Raw genomic sequence first — 17,956 nt, forward strand, 5'->3', positions numbered from 1 at the left:
GCAGTGGTAGTCATATGAAAAAGTTTAAAAAGCAGAAAACTGAAAACTTGAAATGGATAAAAAAGGAAAAGTCAGTTATGTTTCAGGAAGAGAGATAGAAGAGAAACTACAAAAGACAAAATACAAGGTAAAACTAGTGGAGAGATTTTCGATTTTCTTTTTGGTTTAGACATTTACTCTCTTCTCGTTGAACAAACAAATATAGATGCTCAACAAAATCTCCCAGAATTTTATTGCATCTGAAGCCTATATGGGAAGATTTATTGGAATATTATAGCTTATGGGATATCTTTCTTTACCTCAAGAAGAAATATATTGGTCTCTTGATAAGGACATTTCTGTTCCTATTGTACGAAAATCGATATCACGTTTGCAGTACAGGAATCATATCACGTTTGCATATGAAGCAGAATTTGCATTTAGCTGACAATAGTCAAACTGACAATACTGATAAATTATATAAGGTGAGACCATATCTAAATATCACGACTTTCTACTACTGGAAATAAGTCGTCTCTTTTAGATTTCAGGTGCGAGACTGCATTATTCCTTTTGCAAACTCCTATTGACAATGTAGAATTAGCCAGAAATAGATCAGCAACAGGAAGACCTAGTAAATTCAGCATTCAAAAACCACTGCATGGAGATGGTAGACATTTTATCGTGAAGTCTGATGATAACAAAAGACTTCATAGTAAAGAGTGCCATAGATACAACATGTTTATAGATTTATTTACATCATGATTTTATTGAAGATTTTCCCGCTTGAATCTTTCAATTGAAATAATCTGTATTTGTAAAAAAAAAATATAATGTATATTTTAATATTAAATATATTACAAGTAAAGTGATTTGTAGATTTAAAACGTTATACAGCTAAAAGGTAATCTAGTGCTCCACTCAAAGTAAACATTGCACAAGTACAATCCTATTCACTAAACATCCGTAGTCTTATTCCGCTGCCGTTGCGCGAACGCAACACTCGCTTTTTCCACAGGTAAGAGCAATTTTTTTTTTATTTTCAATGTAAATTTATGTTATAAATGCTTAATTTAATATTTGTTCTTATTTTCATGAGAAAAAAAAATAATTCCTTGTAGTTTTAGTGGTTAATGAGTTAAAGCTATACTTCTTAAAGAAATGACATAGAAAGAGAACACAATAATAAAATTATTAAAATTAACATTACAGACTTACCAGGATTGTTTATTTGAACCAGAAGTTTAACTGAGCGGGCTGATACTACCCCTCCAACATGTTGAATGAATTCAGCAGGGAACTGTCTCATTGTTATGAATGGATATTCCTGAAAGATACAAGATTAGTTACAATTCATAATTACCTTTTAAAATATAAAAAAGATGAGGCTGTGAACTTTCAGATGGTGAAAGAAAAAAGTTCTATATATTAATATAATATTGAAATTTATGTAAATTAATTCTATAATCAATTTCACAAATTGTGAATATTAAATATTATATGTATAATTTTTACATATGTGTTTACATGTATTATTTTTAAACAAAAAACTACAAATAATGGCAAACATAAGTTAATTTTGAGAGTTTGCTAATATGTTAAGAAGAACTGCACGATAGAAATAATATCAGCAAAAAGGGCTTAAAGTTCAATGACATTGTCAAGTTAAAGTTTTTTATATGTACTTTTATCATACAATAAAAGTTCTTATTTTAATATTATTTCAACTGAACCATTCAAATAAAAAATGAAGGACATAAGGTGAGAAAAGAATAATGGGTCAGAAAAAGTTGAAAATTATTGGATCAGTCAATAGATGCCAAACTTATACAACAGTATAGCTTACCCCCCCCAAAAAAAGGGGAAGTAAATTATGTTGCAATATTATGATCAAAAGAGGAAATTGCCATCAATCCAACTTAAAAAAAGCACAAACATTTCCTCTTGAAATCAAATTCAAACTAACACTGAATTTTGTGATGCCTTGTGATTTAATCGTAAAGCAAAACCAATCCAATTTACAAGTACCTTTGGTATCTGCTTCAAGGTTAAAAGAACTTGCATTTTTCCACATTAGCCTAAGTACATCTTCATTATCAAGGAAAATGCATTGCTTAATATATTGGATTAGCTTTATTCTTCTTACTTTTTTTGGAAAAAAAATTTGTCTTACATTAAAGATTTTAAACCACAAAATTTTATAACACTATTGTATATATGCATAGTGAATATATCCTAACATATTTTCTGTATTTATATCAAACAGTCTGCATATGAAAACATTTTAATTTTCATGCAACTGTTGCATTCTTTCTGTTACAACCTTTTATTACAAAATTGCTGCTCAGAGAAGTCTTTTTCCAAATACTACAAACATTTAAATTAGAAGAGCTAGAAATTCACCCTGAAAAACTATCTGAAGATATCTAAGCTTAGAATGCTGAATTTTCAACAAAATTCTTTTACTTTCCTTTGTTTACAGGTTATCTGAGCAGGGAACATGGTTTATACTTCTACCCTTTTCCTTGTTTTTTGTAACTTTTCAAAGATTTCCTGAAAAATGTATATAATACATTTTATTTCTCCTCTTATAATATAATCAATAGACTATTTCGATATTATCAATAAGAATTAAAATATTTATCTCATAGATAAATGCAACAGCACTTGGCTGACTATAGGTAGAAGAAAACAAAATGTCAAATATATAAATAAAAGTAACTTTTGGATATGCATTACCTATTTTTACCTTTAGTATGAAATTGAACAAATGCAGTTAACAATAAATAAAAATTTTTATAAAAAATATTGGGTATATTTTCCCTTTATCTTTTTTTAAGCTATGAAGAATTTTACCTAACATATGAATAATCTGTGGAAATAATTAAAAATGAACAATTTCACTATTAAAATATGAAATAATTAAAATTAAATTGATTTTAATTATTTCATATTTTAATAGTAAATTGTTCATTTTTAATTAACATTAATATACAAACATTAATAACATTAATATACATTAATATACAAAATACTCTTCTCAATAATTTTTCAAAACAATGTTACTAACGTATAAAATATATTACATATTTAATCAGATGGATGCAAAAAGATGACCTTTTCCAGTTCACCAAGATAATAATTTGACCCTTATAAAAGATAGACATTGGCTTTGCTTATTAGAGGAGAAAATAAAGAGATTTCTAATTATTAGCTAACATTTACCAACTTATTTTATATTTGGGCAAACTTGAAAGTCATACCATTAACTGAATTACGGTAGTGTGGTGGTGGTGGAATATTTAATTATGGCAAAGCATACGAGGGCTGTCTGCCTAACGGGAGGAATGCCATCGTGGACAGACTTTCTAAGGAAAACTGGCTCATACATACATTACATATGGAGAAAACCATGAAAACACTCATGCAGCCATCCTGTTCGGGATTCGAGCCCCATACTGAACTACCGATGTTCAGCAACTTTAACCCTCAACCGCTGGTGGCTAACTGAATTATGGAAACACAAAAAGTGAAAATCTGAAAGTCAACCTATTAATTTAACTACCAAATCCAATAAAATAAGGGGAAAAGAAAATACTGTAGCATTTTAATAACAAATGTGAAAGGCATTCTTACAACAAGAATCTTCATTTTAATGATATTTATCAATTTAATATAAATAAATAATTATGAAAAAATATGTGAAAAATAAACCGTTTTTGAATATACTTATTTTTTTTTTTTAAATTTATATTAATTTTATAACAGAAGTTTTAATGAATAATTGATAAAAGACCTATCATACAAAATAAGAACACAAATTTTTAGTTAAATAACTGCAAAAACTAATAAAAGCATAAATACTAAATATAAATATAATCCAAAGAAATTCATACCAGCATACTCAGACTCTCCTGTGCAACAGCAGGTCTTTTAACAGATCTCATTCCACCACTACCATTGTCACCAATACTGCTTCCTATATTGAAGATATCAAGACTGATTTTATATGGTGGAACATTTCTATACTATTAATTTGGTATTTACATATTTTTCTGCTGATCACTTTGATAAACAAAAACTGTCACCAAACAAAGCAACTTAGCACTGATAATGGAAAAGCATGATGTCACAACACACTCATAAGATCTTCAGTTTGGTTTTATGCAAGCCGAATTAATTTTTGATAAGTCAGTTTTGTTTCTGTGAAGAAGGATATAAATTTACTGCTGTTTCTCTGTTTTCTCCCTATACTCTAAGAAACATTAAAATTTCGAGCCTGTCTTCTCTAAAACCATTAGCAATGGAATATTTCCAAAGTTATGGGATTCTGCTACTGTACCAAAACATCAAAAGTTAATTCAGGAAAATGGCACAATAAAAATACCATAAAACTACAACAAGACATAATTTAGATTCTTATTTAAGGGAATTCAGGCAGCACCACATTCATAATGAAGATAACTATTTGCTTGCTTTTTTTAAAAACTATTAGGAATTTTTAGTTGGCAGAATAACTGCTGCAAGTTTTGTTAGTAACATTATCAAAGCTTGAGCTCTTTTTATTTATTTATTTATAGATATGCTGTATGAGTAATTCGTACACTTTGATTATCTAAATAAACAAAGTATCATCTATTCCTTCAAAATTTCACCAGAAAGACTGTACATTTCAAAGAATATTCACCAATTTTCAGAGGTGACAGGAAAATACACATGTACCTCATATTTTTAATAAAACAGAAATACTATTTGAACTAAATCATAAAGCAAAGAAACGAGTGATGAGCATTAGGACTTTGAATAACACACACGTAGGCAAAATATTTTTGCACTTGATTAAAAGAGATTTGCATCAGATTTCCTTAAAATATTATTTCTGTAAAATAAAACCAAGCTAAACCTGAATTCTGTTATACTGCAGTTCAAATTGGTGTGATTATTTTTCTTAGTTTAGTATAATATATAAATTTGCACCAGTTAAATAAATTAACTTAATCTGAAAAGTTGTTTATATAGCGATACCTCACATAACAAGTATGATCCACTGAAGGTTGACATTTGCTATGTGGGATGCTGTATACCATAAATTATTATGGGAATAATTTTAATTAATTTCTTAATCTGGTCAAAAACTGTAAAACTATTAAAAATGTTTAAAAAATATTGAAGCACTAGCAAAGTTGAATAGACTTCAAAATATTTATGTACGTTGTATATGAATATAATATCATAGGTTTTAGTTCAATTTAATCTGAATCTCCACAATTTTCCACTGGAGCAGAGATGGAAATCTCGGCTGTCTTTGGCCTTCTTCAGATTTTAAGAATTTGTCTAAAATGGTTAGTTCCTCTCTCATTTTCAGGGTGTTCTAGAATAATATAATCAATAGACATTCAATAGACAATCGCATCAATCAACAGACAATCGCATTGCATTGTAACTAAGCTTGCAACCTGTAAACAAGTACGTTATTATATTCACATCCACTTGATTGAGATGTTACTGTTTGTATACTGCCTGGATGTTTATCCACTTCTTCAGAAGGTCCTTGATGACTGATTGTAGGCTTGAATCCTTTGTTTTCTCTTGTTCTTCATCAGAAGAAACTTCTGAGTGTCCATCATGCCTATTTAGGAGCACTTGCCTTTTTAGAGTGATAATGTATTACTAAGAGGTATTATTACTAGCCAGCTTCTATATTCCCTATTATTGTTAATGCACATACATATTTTCTGCATTTTGGTACTACCTAAACAGAAGGTTAAAAAAGGAAAAGAAAAAGAAAAAAACTGCTCTATGTTATACATTTTAGTTTATTTGCTTCAATTTAGTTTATATATACATATTTATTATGGGAATAATTTTAATTAATTTCTGAATTTGATCAAAAATTGTGTAACAGCATTAAAAATGTTCAGAATATACTTATAGATAAGTCAATCTGAAGCATTAAAATATGAATAATTCACTTGCATAGTTTTAAGTTTTAAATATTTCTAAGATTTCTTTCAATTTGCATCTTACTTTGTCGTAAAAATTTAATAGTTTCACTTCATTTTCTTTTTAAACTCAATTTAAAAAAATTTCTCCATGATAGTATCTTCTTTTCTTTTAACTTTCAAGTTCATGTTTACACAATATGAAATATTGTAGAAAAGTTGATAGCATAAATGTTGATCCACAATGAACAACAAACTTGGCAGCCAAGGCAGATAAAATATTTATTTTTATTTCAATTGACATTTGTGGCCACAATTCGCTTGGCACACTCTAATCATACCAGATTCAACGCATTTACATTTTTGATTCTATTGTGGTAAGAATAAAGTAGCACTGCAGCATCCTAGAGGCAACAGAAATAGAAGGAAAGTATATAGTTATCCAATATAGCAGCTTATTACAAAAAAAGGTTTGATTCACGAAATTTTAAGTTCCAAATTAGCTACATCATCGTTATGTAAAAGTCATAGGATATGAATTAATCTAGAAATTAAACAAATCAGAAAAAGTTTTTTATATTTTTAGAATAGAGAGGAGAAGTACTGATATTAAAATGGATTAAGGAACCATTGCTAATTTAAATTATCTTTTAATTTACATATTTTTATCTTATATATTTAACATATTATTACATATATATTTAATGCTATATGTTGTTTTCATTTACTTATTTATTTAATGCATTTTTATGATGACTTAATCTATGCTTAACTTTGTTTAATCTAGAATTCTGTCCACTTAACGTGTTTGTATGCATTGATTTCCTGCACTGTGTTATGGATTTTTATTTTGAGTTAAAGGACATTGGAGTTTAGAGACCTCTTGGACAGAAACATTACTGGGCCCTTGGCAACATCTGGCTTTTTGTCATTAACATGTTGATATTTTTGAATTTTCCAAAATATGAAACTGCAAAGACCTAGAAGTGATTTTTCTTGAAACTTCTATCAATATCCCTTTGAGGAAAGTTATAAATGGGAGGCTGTTAGTCAGATGGATTCAGACTCTTGGCATGTGTTGTAGTGGAATTCTTGATATGTTGAGCTTTTTTGCCCAGCAATTACTGCTTTAAACTTTGCTTTGTAGGCAATTTTAGCAATATGTAATATTCCTCACATAAAGGATTTTGCTTAAATCTATTTTCCTCCTTGAGATACTGATTCTCAAGGAGTGATTCTTTACCTTAATGAAGAAGTTATAGTTTACATCAATAAAATTCAAAGTTTTCCTAATGATCTGGCTTAGTTATTTAGAACTCATAGCATGCAACACTATGAAGATATTCGCACATATTTTGTAATATAGGACGGAATTCATTACTTGGGTTATTTTTCAGCCATGCTCTACTTTGTTATGTGAGGGATACTGATTACACAGAGTGTTCCAAAAGTCATGCACATCAAACTTTGCATCAGTGGATGCTACTCAATACAAGTAATATATCACTTAAAATTTCAGTTCCAGTGTATACTTTGCACTTTGAAAGTTTATACTTTGCACTTTGGGGAAAACTATCTCCATCTTTCACCAAGTAAAACTTGGTGAAAGATGGAGATAGTTTTCCCCAAGAAGAACAAATTTTTACGATTAAACATTACTTTGCAGTGCACAGATTTGAATGTGATGACATCTTTCTCATATTCTTTATTAGTGGTTGCAACATTTTATTCTTGACTTCCTTCATTTTGTATGTATGAACCAATTATATGGATTTTAAAGCTAATAGCATACACTGCAACTGAAATTTCAAGAAATATATTATTTGTAATATTACAAGATATCATCATTGAGGCAATTAATATGAACCATTAATATCCATTTTGGAACTTCCGCAGTTTTTTAAAGTTTGATGTGTGTACCTTTTGGATCATCTGACATAAGACATTCATTATTTGACGCCCCACTGCAAACAGAATCTCTCTTTCTTTTTCCATATTGTATCTTATAAACATGTTAAGATTTTAATGGCTCTATAAATAATTTTTGCAGGATCTCACTAAAATGATTTGTTTCTCATATTTTATTTTATTAAAATGATTTATTCCTTGTAAGTGTCTGATGTTGCACTTTCAGACACTTAGGAGGACACATAATGCAATTAATTCTACAAAATATAATATCACACTAAAGTCCACTAATTTTATTGCCCGCAGCAAGAACATAAAAACTGCAACTGTGGTACTCCAATCTATACCTAAAATAGTTAGCTAACACATATCATCTTTTACAGTTGCTAGTTTTCTATAATAATCCTTTGAAACCAGAATTTTCTTTAATCACTGATATATTTTTAGCACTAACAAAAATATAAATCTTTTTATTTCTCTGTCATCAGGGGACTCTTCTAAGTAAAATCTATTCAGTCTCCTTTTATTCTTAGTGATTTTGTTTTCTTGTAGTATAAACAAATTTTTATATTTATGAGCTAGTCACTGTCATACAAAATTGCTTTCAATTTTGATATGAAAATTGATATGATATATATATATATTCATCAAATATCATAAATCAAATTTTAAAAACTGACCAAATGTATAAAAATATGTAAATTCTCTAACTTTGCTTAACATTAATAGCTATATTTTTTTTTTTCTGCAGAACAAGGAAAAAACATTCACATTCTCCAACTTAAAATACAATGCTTCTTAGCTATGCCATTTCATTTATCTTGAGAACAAGGATTGTAATAGCCAGTATGATTTACATTTTCAATTACAATCTTAATCACAATTGGATTTGAGTAAGAATATCTAACATTTTATACAGCAGCTTTCTTCATCTTCCCTTTTTTAAAAAAAATAAATCTTGTATTTAATTCTCTTTTAATTAATATATAAATATCCAAATTTTGTGTAGGGGAGGGAAACTTCTGAGGAGTGAATAAGGGATTTAATTGCCAGTTTTGAGATTTAGACTAACATTTTACTATGTAACTCAAATATTTATTTTACAAGAATTGGAATGTTATTTATGACAGCATCATTCCTCTCTTTAGCTCATTTTAACAACACATTCTTCAAATGTTCTCTGTGTTTTGGAGCATGGTCATAGGCACAGCTACATTTGTTTTCTGTAATGTTACAATGAGTCTGTCAATGACAAACTTATATTTATTAAATTATAACTGAGATTTCTGATAGCTTCACAAAATGCAGTCACATACTGGTAAGTCTGAAGAACATGACGGCCACAGAACATTTCTTCCTTTAGAAATCACACAATTAAGCCTCTCGCTGCGTACGTTTTTGATCAAATTAGGTTCAAAAATTGTGTATATTTTTTTATTACAGATTTCAAATCTACATATATTTTGGAGTTAAAACATACAAACATTTTTTGTAAAAGAGTTTTTTTTTTTCAATATAGAATTAGATCATAGAAAAAGGTTGTCAGAATACTGAAATTGAAGACTAATGATATAAAAAGAAAATATTGAAAATTAATATTTGTTAAATTATGATTTATTTTATAAAATACACAGGTAAAACATATATGCTAATGAAATATTTGCATAATGTAATATTTTGCATATCAATTTTGCACCACTGTCGAACGTTTTGAATAGAAACTGAATTTTCAGATTCATCACTATCTGCAGAGGAATCTGAGAAATTCTCATCAGTTTCGCTATAACTATCTTCAATATATTTAAAATCAGAGTCAGAACTACTATCAGTGTCAGAAATATCATCAGGAACATAGATTATATCACTCGCGAAAAGATTCCTGCCAGACATCTTTGAACTCTGAAAAGTGCGCGCAAAATGCTACATTACATATTCTTGTAGAGTCAAAGGTCGTTTATTCGGACACCCATAATCTGGAATGATCTATAATCCGGACCTCAAAGCTACTAACTTTCTGCGCATGCGTCGAATTGACGCATGCGCGTACGACCTTTTTGGCTGCGAATATGCGTGTGCGCATGCCCAAAATAAGTTTATGCATGCGCGTTTAATGTATAAAGGACATTATAAGCTAAGCTAAAATTATCTAATTCAGTTAATGTTGCAGATTGCGTTGTTCCTTAATCTTCAAATTGGATCCGGCTTATTATTTTTTGCAGACTGTTAGAGCAATTTTATAAAAGTAAGCTTGAACTTTCGATTATGTCAAATAGAATTTCCGATATATATTTACTAATACGTAAGGGATCTACAAAGCGAAAGTATGTTTCGAAGTCCATTAAACAAAAAGTGGAATTGCTGCAAAAAATGGATAAAGGCATATCCTTTGTTTATCTAACTATTCCGAAATCTGTTTATCAATTTCACGCTACTCTGCGGCGGTGGGACGCCGCGGCACGCAATGAATTGGAAGTTGATCTGTCAGCACTATCCTTATCTTTAGGGCAGATGTTTTTATTTTATTTGGCTTATAATTCCTTACTAAATGTAGTATTTCATCTCGATGTACTCCGTCTTTGATATGATTTAAATCAAATTCCTCGTCATTATAATTCGCTTCTGATAGCGAAGAAAGTAAAGTAAACAAATAAATATTAAGCTTTTTTTTTTTTTTTGTAAATTTTGATAACCTTTAGATCATAATTGTTCTTTATTTCATAAATTACAGTTTCCTATTTTTAAATTTATAATTTCTGCATGCCATCTTACCAGTTTTAAAATGATGATCTATAATCCGTAAAAATCGATAATCCGGAATCGCCGAAGTCCCGACGAGTCCGGATTAACGACTTTTGACACTGTATATATTTGGCAGAAATGTGGACAACTAACGCCATCTGTTAGTATACATATAAATAAACAATTAAACATCACAGAAAAGCCAAAAGGAAACCTTGAACAGAGAAAGAGCGAGTTGCAGAGTTAAATAGTTGACAAAAATTCATCTCCATGGAAATCGCAGGTTGCGCAAATTTTGCTACTTTTACGTTGCCTGTGGAAAGCGCAGGATGCGCAGCGAGAGGGTTAAGAAATATTTAGTGACACAGAATCATGGAGTCTCTGGTAATATGTAATATTGCATAATTTGGCTGGACACATAGCATATTGAGATTTACAGTATTGCTAATCTGTACTACTGAAAAAAACCATTCTTCATATTCTGATTAAAAAAGTTAAAAAACATATGGTTAAAAAAATAAGTAGCTGAAGAAAGAAATGGCATTGTTATATTAAATAGTTTAGCATAACACATTGTTCAGAAAAATAAATATTTTTGTCGCATTTTCCAGTGCTGATTTTAGTCTTAAAGTCCTATGTTTCCATGACCTGCCCTAAACTTCATAATTTCTCTATTAAGTTACATCAAAACTTTTCTCAGAGAATTGTAATGCAATACACATTTTCATGCAAAAATTACCAATGTTAGCTACAAAAATTTATGAAAATAACGCAGCATCAAAATGCCAGTATTAAAAAGAAAAGAAATCATAACAAAAACCTCAACCACGAGTTAACAAATACTACATACCCTTTGGAGTCGTACTGAGATCAGAATCTGAAGACCTTCTGTGTGCAGAGGAGATGGCTCCTTTTGCTGGAGAATGAGCTACCTTTTCAGTAGGCGAACTGGGACCAGGAACTGAACTTGCAACTTGCTCTTCCAGCAATGGAGACCTGGGGTAGAGGGAATCAGAGCAGATGCGCTTCAATTGAGAGATATTTACGTGGCCAGACTTGAAAGAAGCAAATCGCTTCAACTGAGCAGGTATGCTGCTTCGAAATGATTGGTGTGCCTTTTCTTTTTGATGAGAGGTGTCTTTGCAAACGGCACACTCTGACTCATACACAGGTGAAAAAAGTTCTGATCCTGCTTTAGCAATTTTCTTGGGTGAAACAGTAGAGTTTGAACGTACTTTCTTAAATAGACTTGGTGACAATCCAATTTTGATAGGAGATGGAGATCGGGATCGAGCTCGAGGAGAACCAAGGATGGGGAATAAGCGAGAGCCTCGAGATTCATAAACTTGAATAGAGGTTACTGAAGCACTAGAAGATACCCTGTGTAAAGCAACTCTGGATGGAGATTGCCTATTTGGTGATAGAACATTGGAAGGAAATGTGGAGATGAAAGTTGAGATTTTTAAAAACTAGCAATAGAAAAAGGTAAGCACTAGAATTAGAGGAAAATTTGGAGAGGGGAACCAGTATAATGTAGTAAGCATATAAGCAGCTTCTATTCTTACATTTCTATAAATTAATTTCTTTAGGTTTAAAAATATATTCAATATGTGCCTGTAAACATTGCTTTTTATTTATTTATTTACAAATTTGATAATTTAGGTACATTTTGTGCAGTGGTTTATTACATATAACTTTTTTGAAATATATTACTATGCATGTCATTTACAATGTATGTATATTTTCAATATATGCTTGTAATGCATAAACATTACCTTTTAATGCCCTTTTTATAAATCTAAAATATAACTCTTCTATAATATCCTAATGAGTATAGCAATTACAGTAAATTTATTTGGCCTTTTTCATGTGTTTCAAAAGCTTCTTAATATTGCAGTGATGTTAATAAAAATAAAAGCTCAAAGTATGTTTCTCATGTTAATTAATATAAGATCTTATGTATGTTATCTTGTGTGATTCTGAAGTTTGAAATCATGCCTGTTGCTCTTATTGCTATACAACATAGAAAAATATGATTCACTAAAACAGCTAATCCTAATTATTAACAGTTGAATAATTTTAAGCTCAATGATTAAAAACAGTAGGGACAAAAATATGTGTTAAAAACCATTCAAAACAACATCTCTGTTGCAACTAATAATCTCTTCTGCATCTCAGTAATCAACTATATTAAAATAGAATATGTTCCATTTAGTACTAATGTAGGTTAGATTCTATAACAAGCTCCATGTTTTTAATTTTACTGTTTTATATTGTATAAAATAATATTCTTATTGTAAAATGAAATTTATCAGCCCATACTATCTTCAAAGAAACAATAAAATTTCTCTTTTTCTTGAATAAAAAATTAATTTCTTTTCATTGAAAGTAAAATGAGTTTATTGTGATATTTTATATTCATATGTCATTGTTCAGTTCAAATATCTAATTTTAAAAATGACTTGATTTTCAAGAACATTATTATAAAAGTACTATTTCTCAAATGAAGGAATGTGGCAAAGTTTCTAAATGAAATATGGAATAAATGCTTGTATTGGCTAGTGATGTTATCTAGTTTAATAGAAAAACAGATACAAAATTAGGATGTTAAACTATCCATAATTTAAAACACATGATATCCAACATAATGTCAGTTGGAGGTGATGTTTCAAATTTAGAAATGTTCCAGAAACAGAAAGTATTCTAAGCAAGCTATAATTTTTTCACTTTTAAGAATCAAAAGACTTATTTATTTTACTTTTAAAGAATCAAAAGAGCTTTGAATGGAAAGAAATGTTTCAAAAACTTTCCACTTTTTCATTAATGGAGTTAATTATAGACATTAATACTTATATACCTAACTCTATATTCAATAAAATGCATTTTTGCGACATATAGATTTTATTCTTTTATTCATAAAATTTTACAAAACTTTGAACTATCTTTCCTATATAGAAAATGTTTATTTTTTCCTCGTTATAACTGTCAACTGATTTTAAAAAAAGTAAATTATAATTAAAAGAAGACATAACAGTCTTTATCACTTTTTTTTTAATTTTTAATTCAAGCGAGACACAGTAATCTGAAAAAAGAACTAATGATTTTTCCTACGCGATATCCTCTGGAAAGAAAAATAAGTAAGACAGGACAAAGTACCCTACAGAGAAATTTCAATGGGGATATGAAAATTATTTTTAAATAAATTAATAATTTACCATTGTTTCTTACAACAAATTAATAAAGTAGCATAAGTCACACCTAGCCTGAAATGTTTAACTAATTCATTATATATGTACAAGATCATACTGTGAAATTCATTACACATGTATTAGATTATAGTTTGATATTTATTAGATTATTAAAATGAAAATTATATATATTTGTAATGCCATTTACTTTGACTGAAGGTATACTGTTAATTCAGTGTGTTGCCACCTGGTCTCTTATGCTGACACACTGCCATTATTTATAATAAAAGAAGCATGATATTGGTGCCATAGAAATGAAATTATTTGTCTTCATTATTACCTTGATTATCAGCACAGAGTTACTATTTTAAAATGATTATAAACATAGTGTATTTAATTACTCACTGTCAAAAAAGTGTGCTATAATACAATATTTGATTCAAAAATTATTTAAAAAAATAATATGTCTGCTTTTTTTAATGCAAACTATATTTGATAAATCAAAGAGCTACTTTTGGTTAAGTATGATATATAAAATAAAATTTCTACAATTCTGCTTGCTTCATTTCAGCCTGGCGATATCATTAAGCACAAAACATAGAAACAATATCTCAGCTCATCATATAAAAAGTCTGTTAAAATTATTGCAAGCAGAAAAAATATAGTGCATTTAACAGACTTTCTTTTCACAGAAATTATTTGTCATATCAGGATCTTATTACGTATTCAAAGTATTGAGACTATAGTGAATATGATTTTAAACCTAAAGTTTGTCACCATTTTTATTTACGCCACAACTTGCAGGGTATATGTACAAGATGTAAAACTATGCTCAAAGAAAGCGTGTAAATGGAATAAAAAATTTTGCACATCTCAAAAAAAGGAAATTCAAAAAAGAGGAGATAAAAGAAAAAGGCAGAAAAATCAAATTTCCCATCTCTCTCCTTAAAGCAAAATTCATTATAACTGAAGAAAGCCAAAAATTGCCATGTGCAACTAATATTTTGGATTAAAATTCATGCAAAGATTTTTTTAAAGCATTCTCATCAATTCTTCAGAAAAGGCAAGCACCAATAATATACTATTATTTTAATAAATATACATTACAGAAAGTGCTATCAAAAACTGGTTCAACAAAATTTCTTGCAATTAATGTTAAATAAAATTTGCAAGCAGCAAGACTCAAGTTAAGACATTATAGTGCTTTCAGCTAGGAAACAATAAAATATAATGCAAAAACATACGAAGTAAAGCAAACTAAATATTTTATTATGGGAATTTTTTTAAATTAAATGCTTATATTGTAACTGACATTACAAGAGCAGGAAATTCATGATAATAAAAATATGAATCTAACATAGCACTTTGATACAAACTAGTTTGAAATGTATTAATAAACTTAGACAATGACATAAGTTACAGAAATTTACATTACTATATCAGATTATTTTCATTCGATACTGTCACAACTGTATACTAAGTAGTAGGTTCAACGTCTTTTGGGATTAAAAGTGATACCCAAACTAATTTGATTATATCAAAATGTTTTAAACTCAGCCACTTTAGTAATACTCCAGTAGTTAAACATTTCATTAATTGTTAATGTGATTGATTAACAGATGATTCTGAAATTCTTTACCGGTAACCCATTATATAAGCTGCTTTGCAAAGTGTCAGGAGATAAATGACAGCAGTAAAGGAGCTAAGTATTATTTCATTATTTTATTAATAATTTAACAATTTATTATTACTACTTATTAAAGATGCCTAGTGCATGAAAGTTAAAATGCGACCCCCCCCCCAAAAAAAAGGGATGAAGTATACTATGGAAAAAATCAGCAAAAAAAAAAAAAAAAAAAAAAAAGCATACCAAAAGCTCAGGCAAAAGGTGTTACTGTGGAAGAACAATACTTTGGAAGTGGCTGTATTTAAAATATTTTCAGATCATCAAATACGACAATGTAACAAACAAAAGGTATAGAATTCCTTGAACCCACTATGTAACATAAACATAGTATTGGCCCAAATATAGGCCACTAAGAAATATTATGCATATAAGTCACACCCTAATATTCGAAAGATTGACTTTGTTTCAAAATGAGCACATTTTTTAACTGCATACAATATGATGAAATGTAATAATTTTTGTAAGATCATGAATATAAGTTGCAGCCTTATTTTTCACAACTGAAATTTGGACAAAATGTGGGCTTATATTTGGACGAATATGACATATCATAATACAATATCTACACATCAGTATGATATTAAAAGCAAAGGATAAGTCAGTTCTAAGTCTAAAAGTTGAAATTGTAAAAGTATATATAAAAAATTATTGCTGCTATTCTTGACTTGCTTAAAATATGTTATTTAGCATGAAATGGTAAATGCAAGGATAATAATGTTATTTGAAGATTCATGGCTAAATTTTATGCATTCATACATTTTCTATTAAAAAAAGAGGAAAATTTTTTAATGCCAGTTTTCACAAGATATTAAATATTCTGCATTAAAAGATATCCCCGAATGAACTTCATTAAACAGAAAAAATAGCTTTTTTTGTTTTTTTTTAGCCATTTAGCAAACAAATTGAAACTAACATAATTTAGATTAGGATGATTTGCATGCTCAAATAACAAAAGATCTTCAGTTGTTCTTAATCACAGGGAAATGGAAAATTTCTTATAGTCAGGTAGTATTAAAACAAAATGGAAAAATTGGTATTTAAAGCTTTTTAACAATTACAACAACTTAAAATAAAAAAGTAACTAAATCTAAACCTTGGAAATCAGACCTATACGAAATATGACGTTGGTGTTTTGCAATGAATAAGCTGATAAAAAAGTAGTATTTAAATAATCATGACATTAAAATACATCCTGAAAAACCACAGAATAGAATAATTTAAAAATTGATGTGAACAGTGATACTTAACTATGGGTATAAAAATTTTATTCTTTAATTTGAATGAAACAGTGAAAATCGCATAAAAATCAGTGTTTGTCTATAAAAAATGAAATTATTTAGCATTACTTATTAATTAGCATCCCTTAAAATGCTTTATCTCATACTCTAAGATTAATTTTTTTTTAACATCTAAAATTTTGAGAGAAAGATTCTTGATAATATACGATTTTAATTACCTCAGAAATAAAAATATAATAACCATTTACTACAGCCACTTTACAAAAAATTGCATTCTACATTAAAATTATATGAACATCACAATTTTGAATTTATCTAACACTAATTGTTTTTGCATTAATTAATTAAAATATCAGGTAATATACATTTTTATATAATATGCATTTCTCTTGCATAAAACAGAGAATTTCTTGAAGGTTTTTAAGTTGCACGTGACGTAATTTAAAAAAAAAACTCAATAACACTTAAATTCACTTTATAAAGCATCATTTAGGCTGCTAAATTATTTATATTATGATTCTGATGTAAAATATATCAATATTTAATTAGAAATTTTAAATTTTATAACTCTTCAGCTATTTTTTTTTTCACTTCTATATCGAGAAACCTGCATAGGGAGTAAAAAAAAAATAATTAATATAAATATTATTGCTTGGTCATGCACTTATATTAAACTTGGTCATGTACATATACTCATTAAAACATAATCAAATACATACATTAAATTATTAAATATTGATTAAGTCTTCATATTGAGTTCCACATTTGTGTACAATAGATTAAAACAATTCACATGAAATAAATTTAGTATGAAAAGTTATGCTAAATATCATAAAAGGATGGGGGATGGAATGATCACAATTTAAGTTCCATTAATTTAATAAACTTCACTTATTGCTGGTAAACATTTTCTTCAGTAAAGACTAAAAATTAAAAATCAGGAGATTCTGTGATCTATCAGAAGACCAGAAAATTGGGAAAAAATCAAAAGATTTGCAGCTATATAAATGAATATACATTTAAGTGAAAGCTAAGAAGATACTTGTTGGTTGATCAGCCAAAACAATATATGAAGAATTGTCTAAGATTTAATTATAGTTTTTTTAATCCAAATGAATCCATTAAATTTATTCTTTATCTCTTTTCTATCACCAGATCATCTGAAGAGCCAAAGAACTCAAATGCATGCCTCTCTCTGACAAGGAATTAATATACCTGTCAAGGAATCAATATATATATATACATATATATATATAGAGAGAGAGAGAGAAAGAC

At 28.6% G+C, this 17,956-nt stretch overlaps 1 protein-coding gene across 1 annotated transcript in view; it reads right to left on the minus strand.

Annotated features, from left to right (window-relative positions):
* The window catches only part of LOC118192785 (C2 domain-containing protein 5), a 154,425-nt gene that overhangs the window by 83,820 nt on the left and 52,649 nt on the right, over positions 1-17,956 (minus strand). The window contains exons 10-12 of the mRNA XM_035363801.2: positions 11,419-11,564; positions 3,876-3,958; positions 1,198-1,306 (exon numbers count right to left, since the gene is read on the minus strand). Coding sequence (XP_035219692.1) covers positions 1,198-1,306; positions 3,876-3,958; positions 11,419-11,564 — 338 coding nt within the window. The remainder of the gene's footprint in view (positions 1-1,197; positions 1,307-3,875; positions 3,959-11,418; positions 11,565-17,956) is intronic.

Source organism: Stegodyphus dumicola, chromosome 2 (genome assembly GCF_044657685.1).
Source record: "Stegodyphus dumicola isolate Sdum_Otavi_A_Nest chromosome 2, ASM4465768v1".
NCBI classification, from domain to species: Eukaryota; Metazoa; Arthropoda; class Arachnida; order Araneae; family Eresidae; genus Stegodyphus; species Stegodyphus dumicola.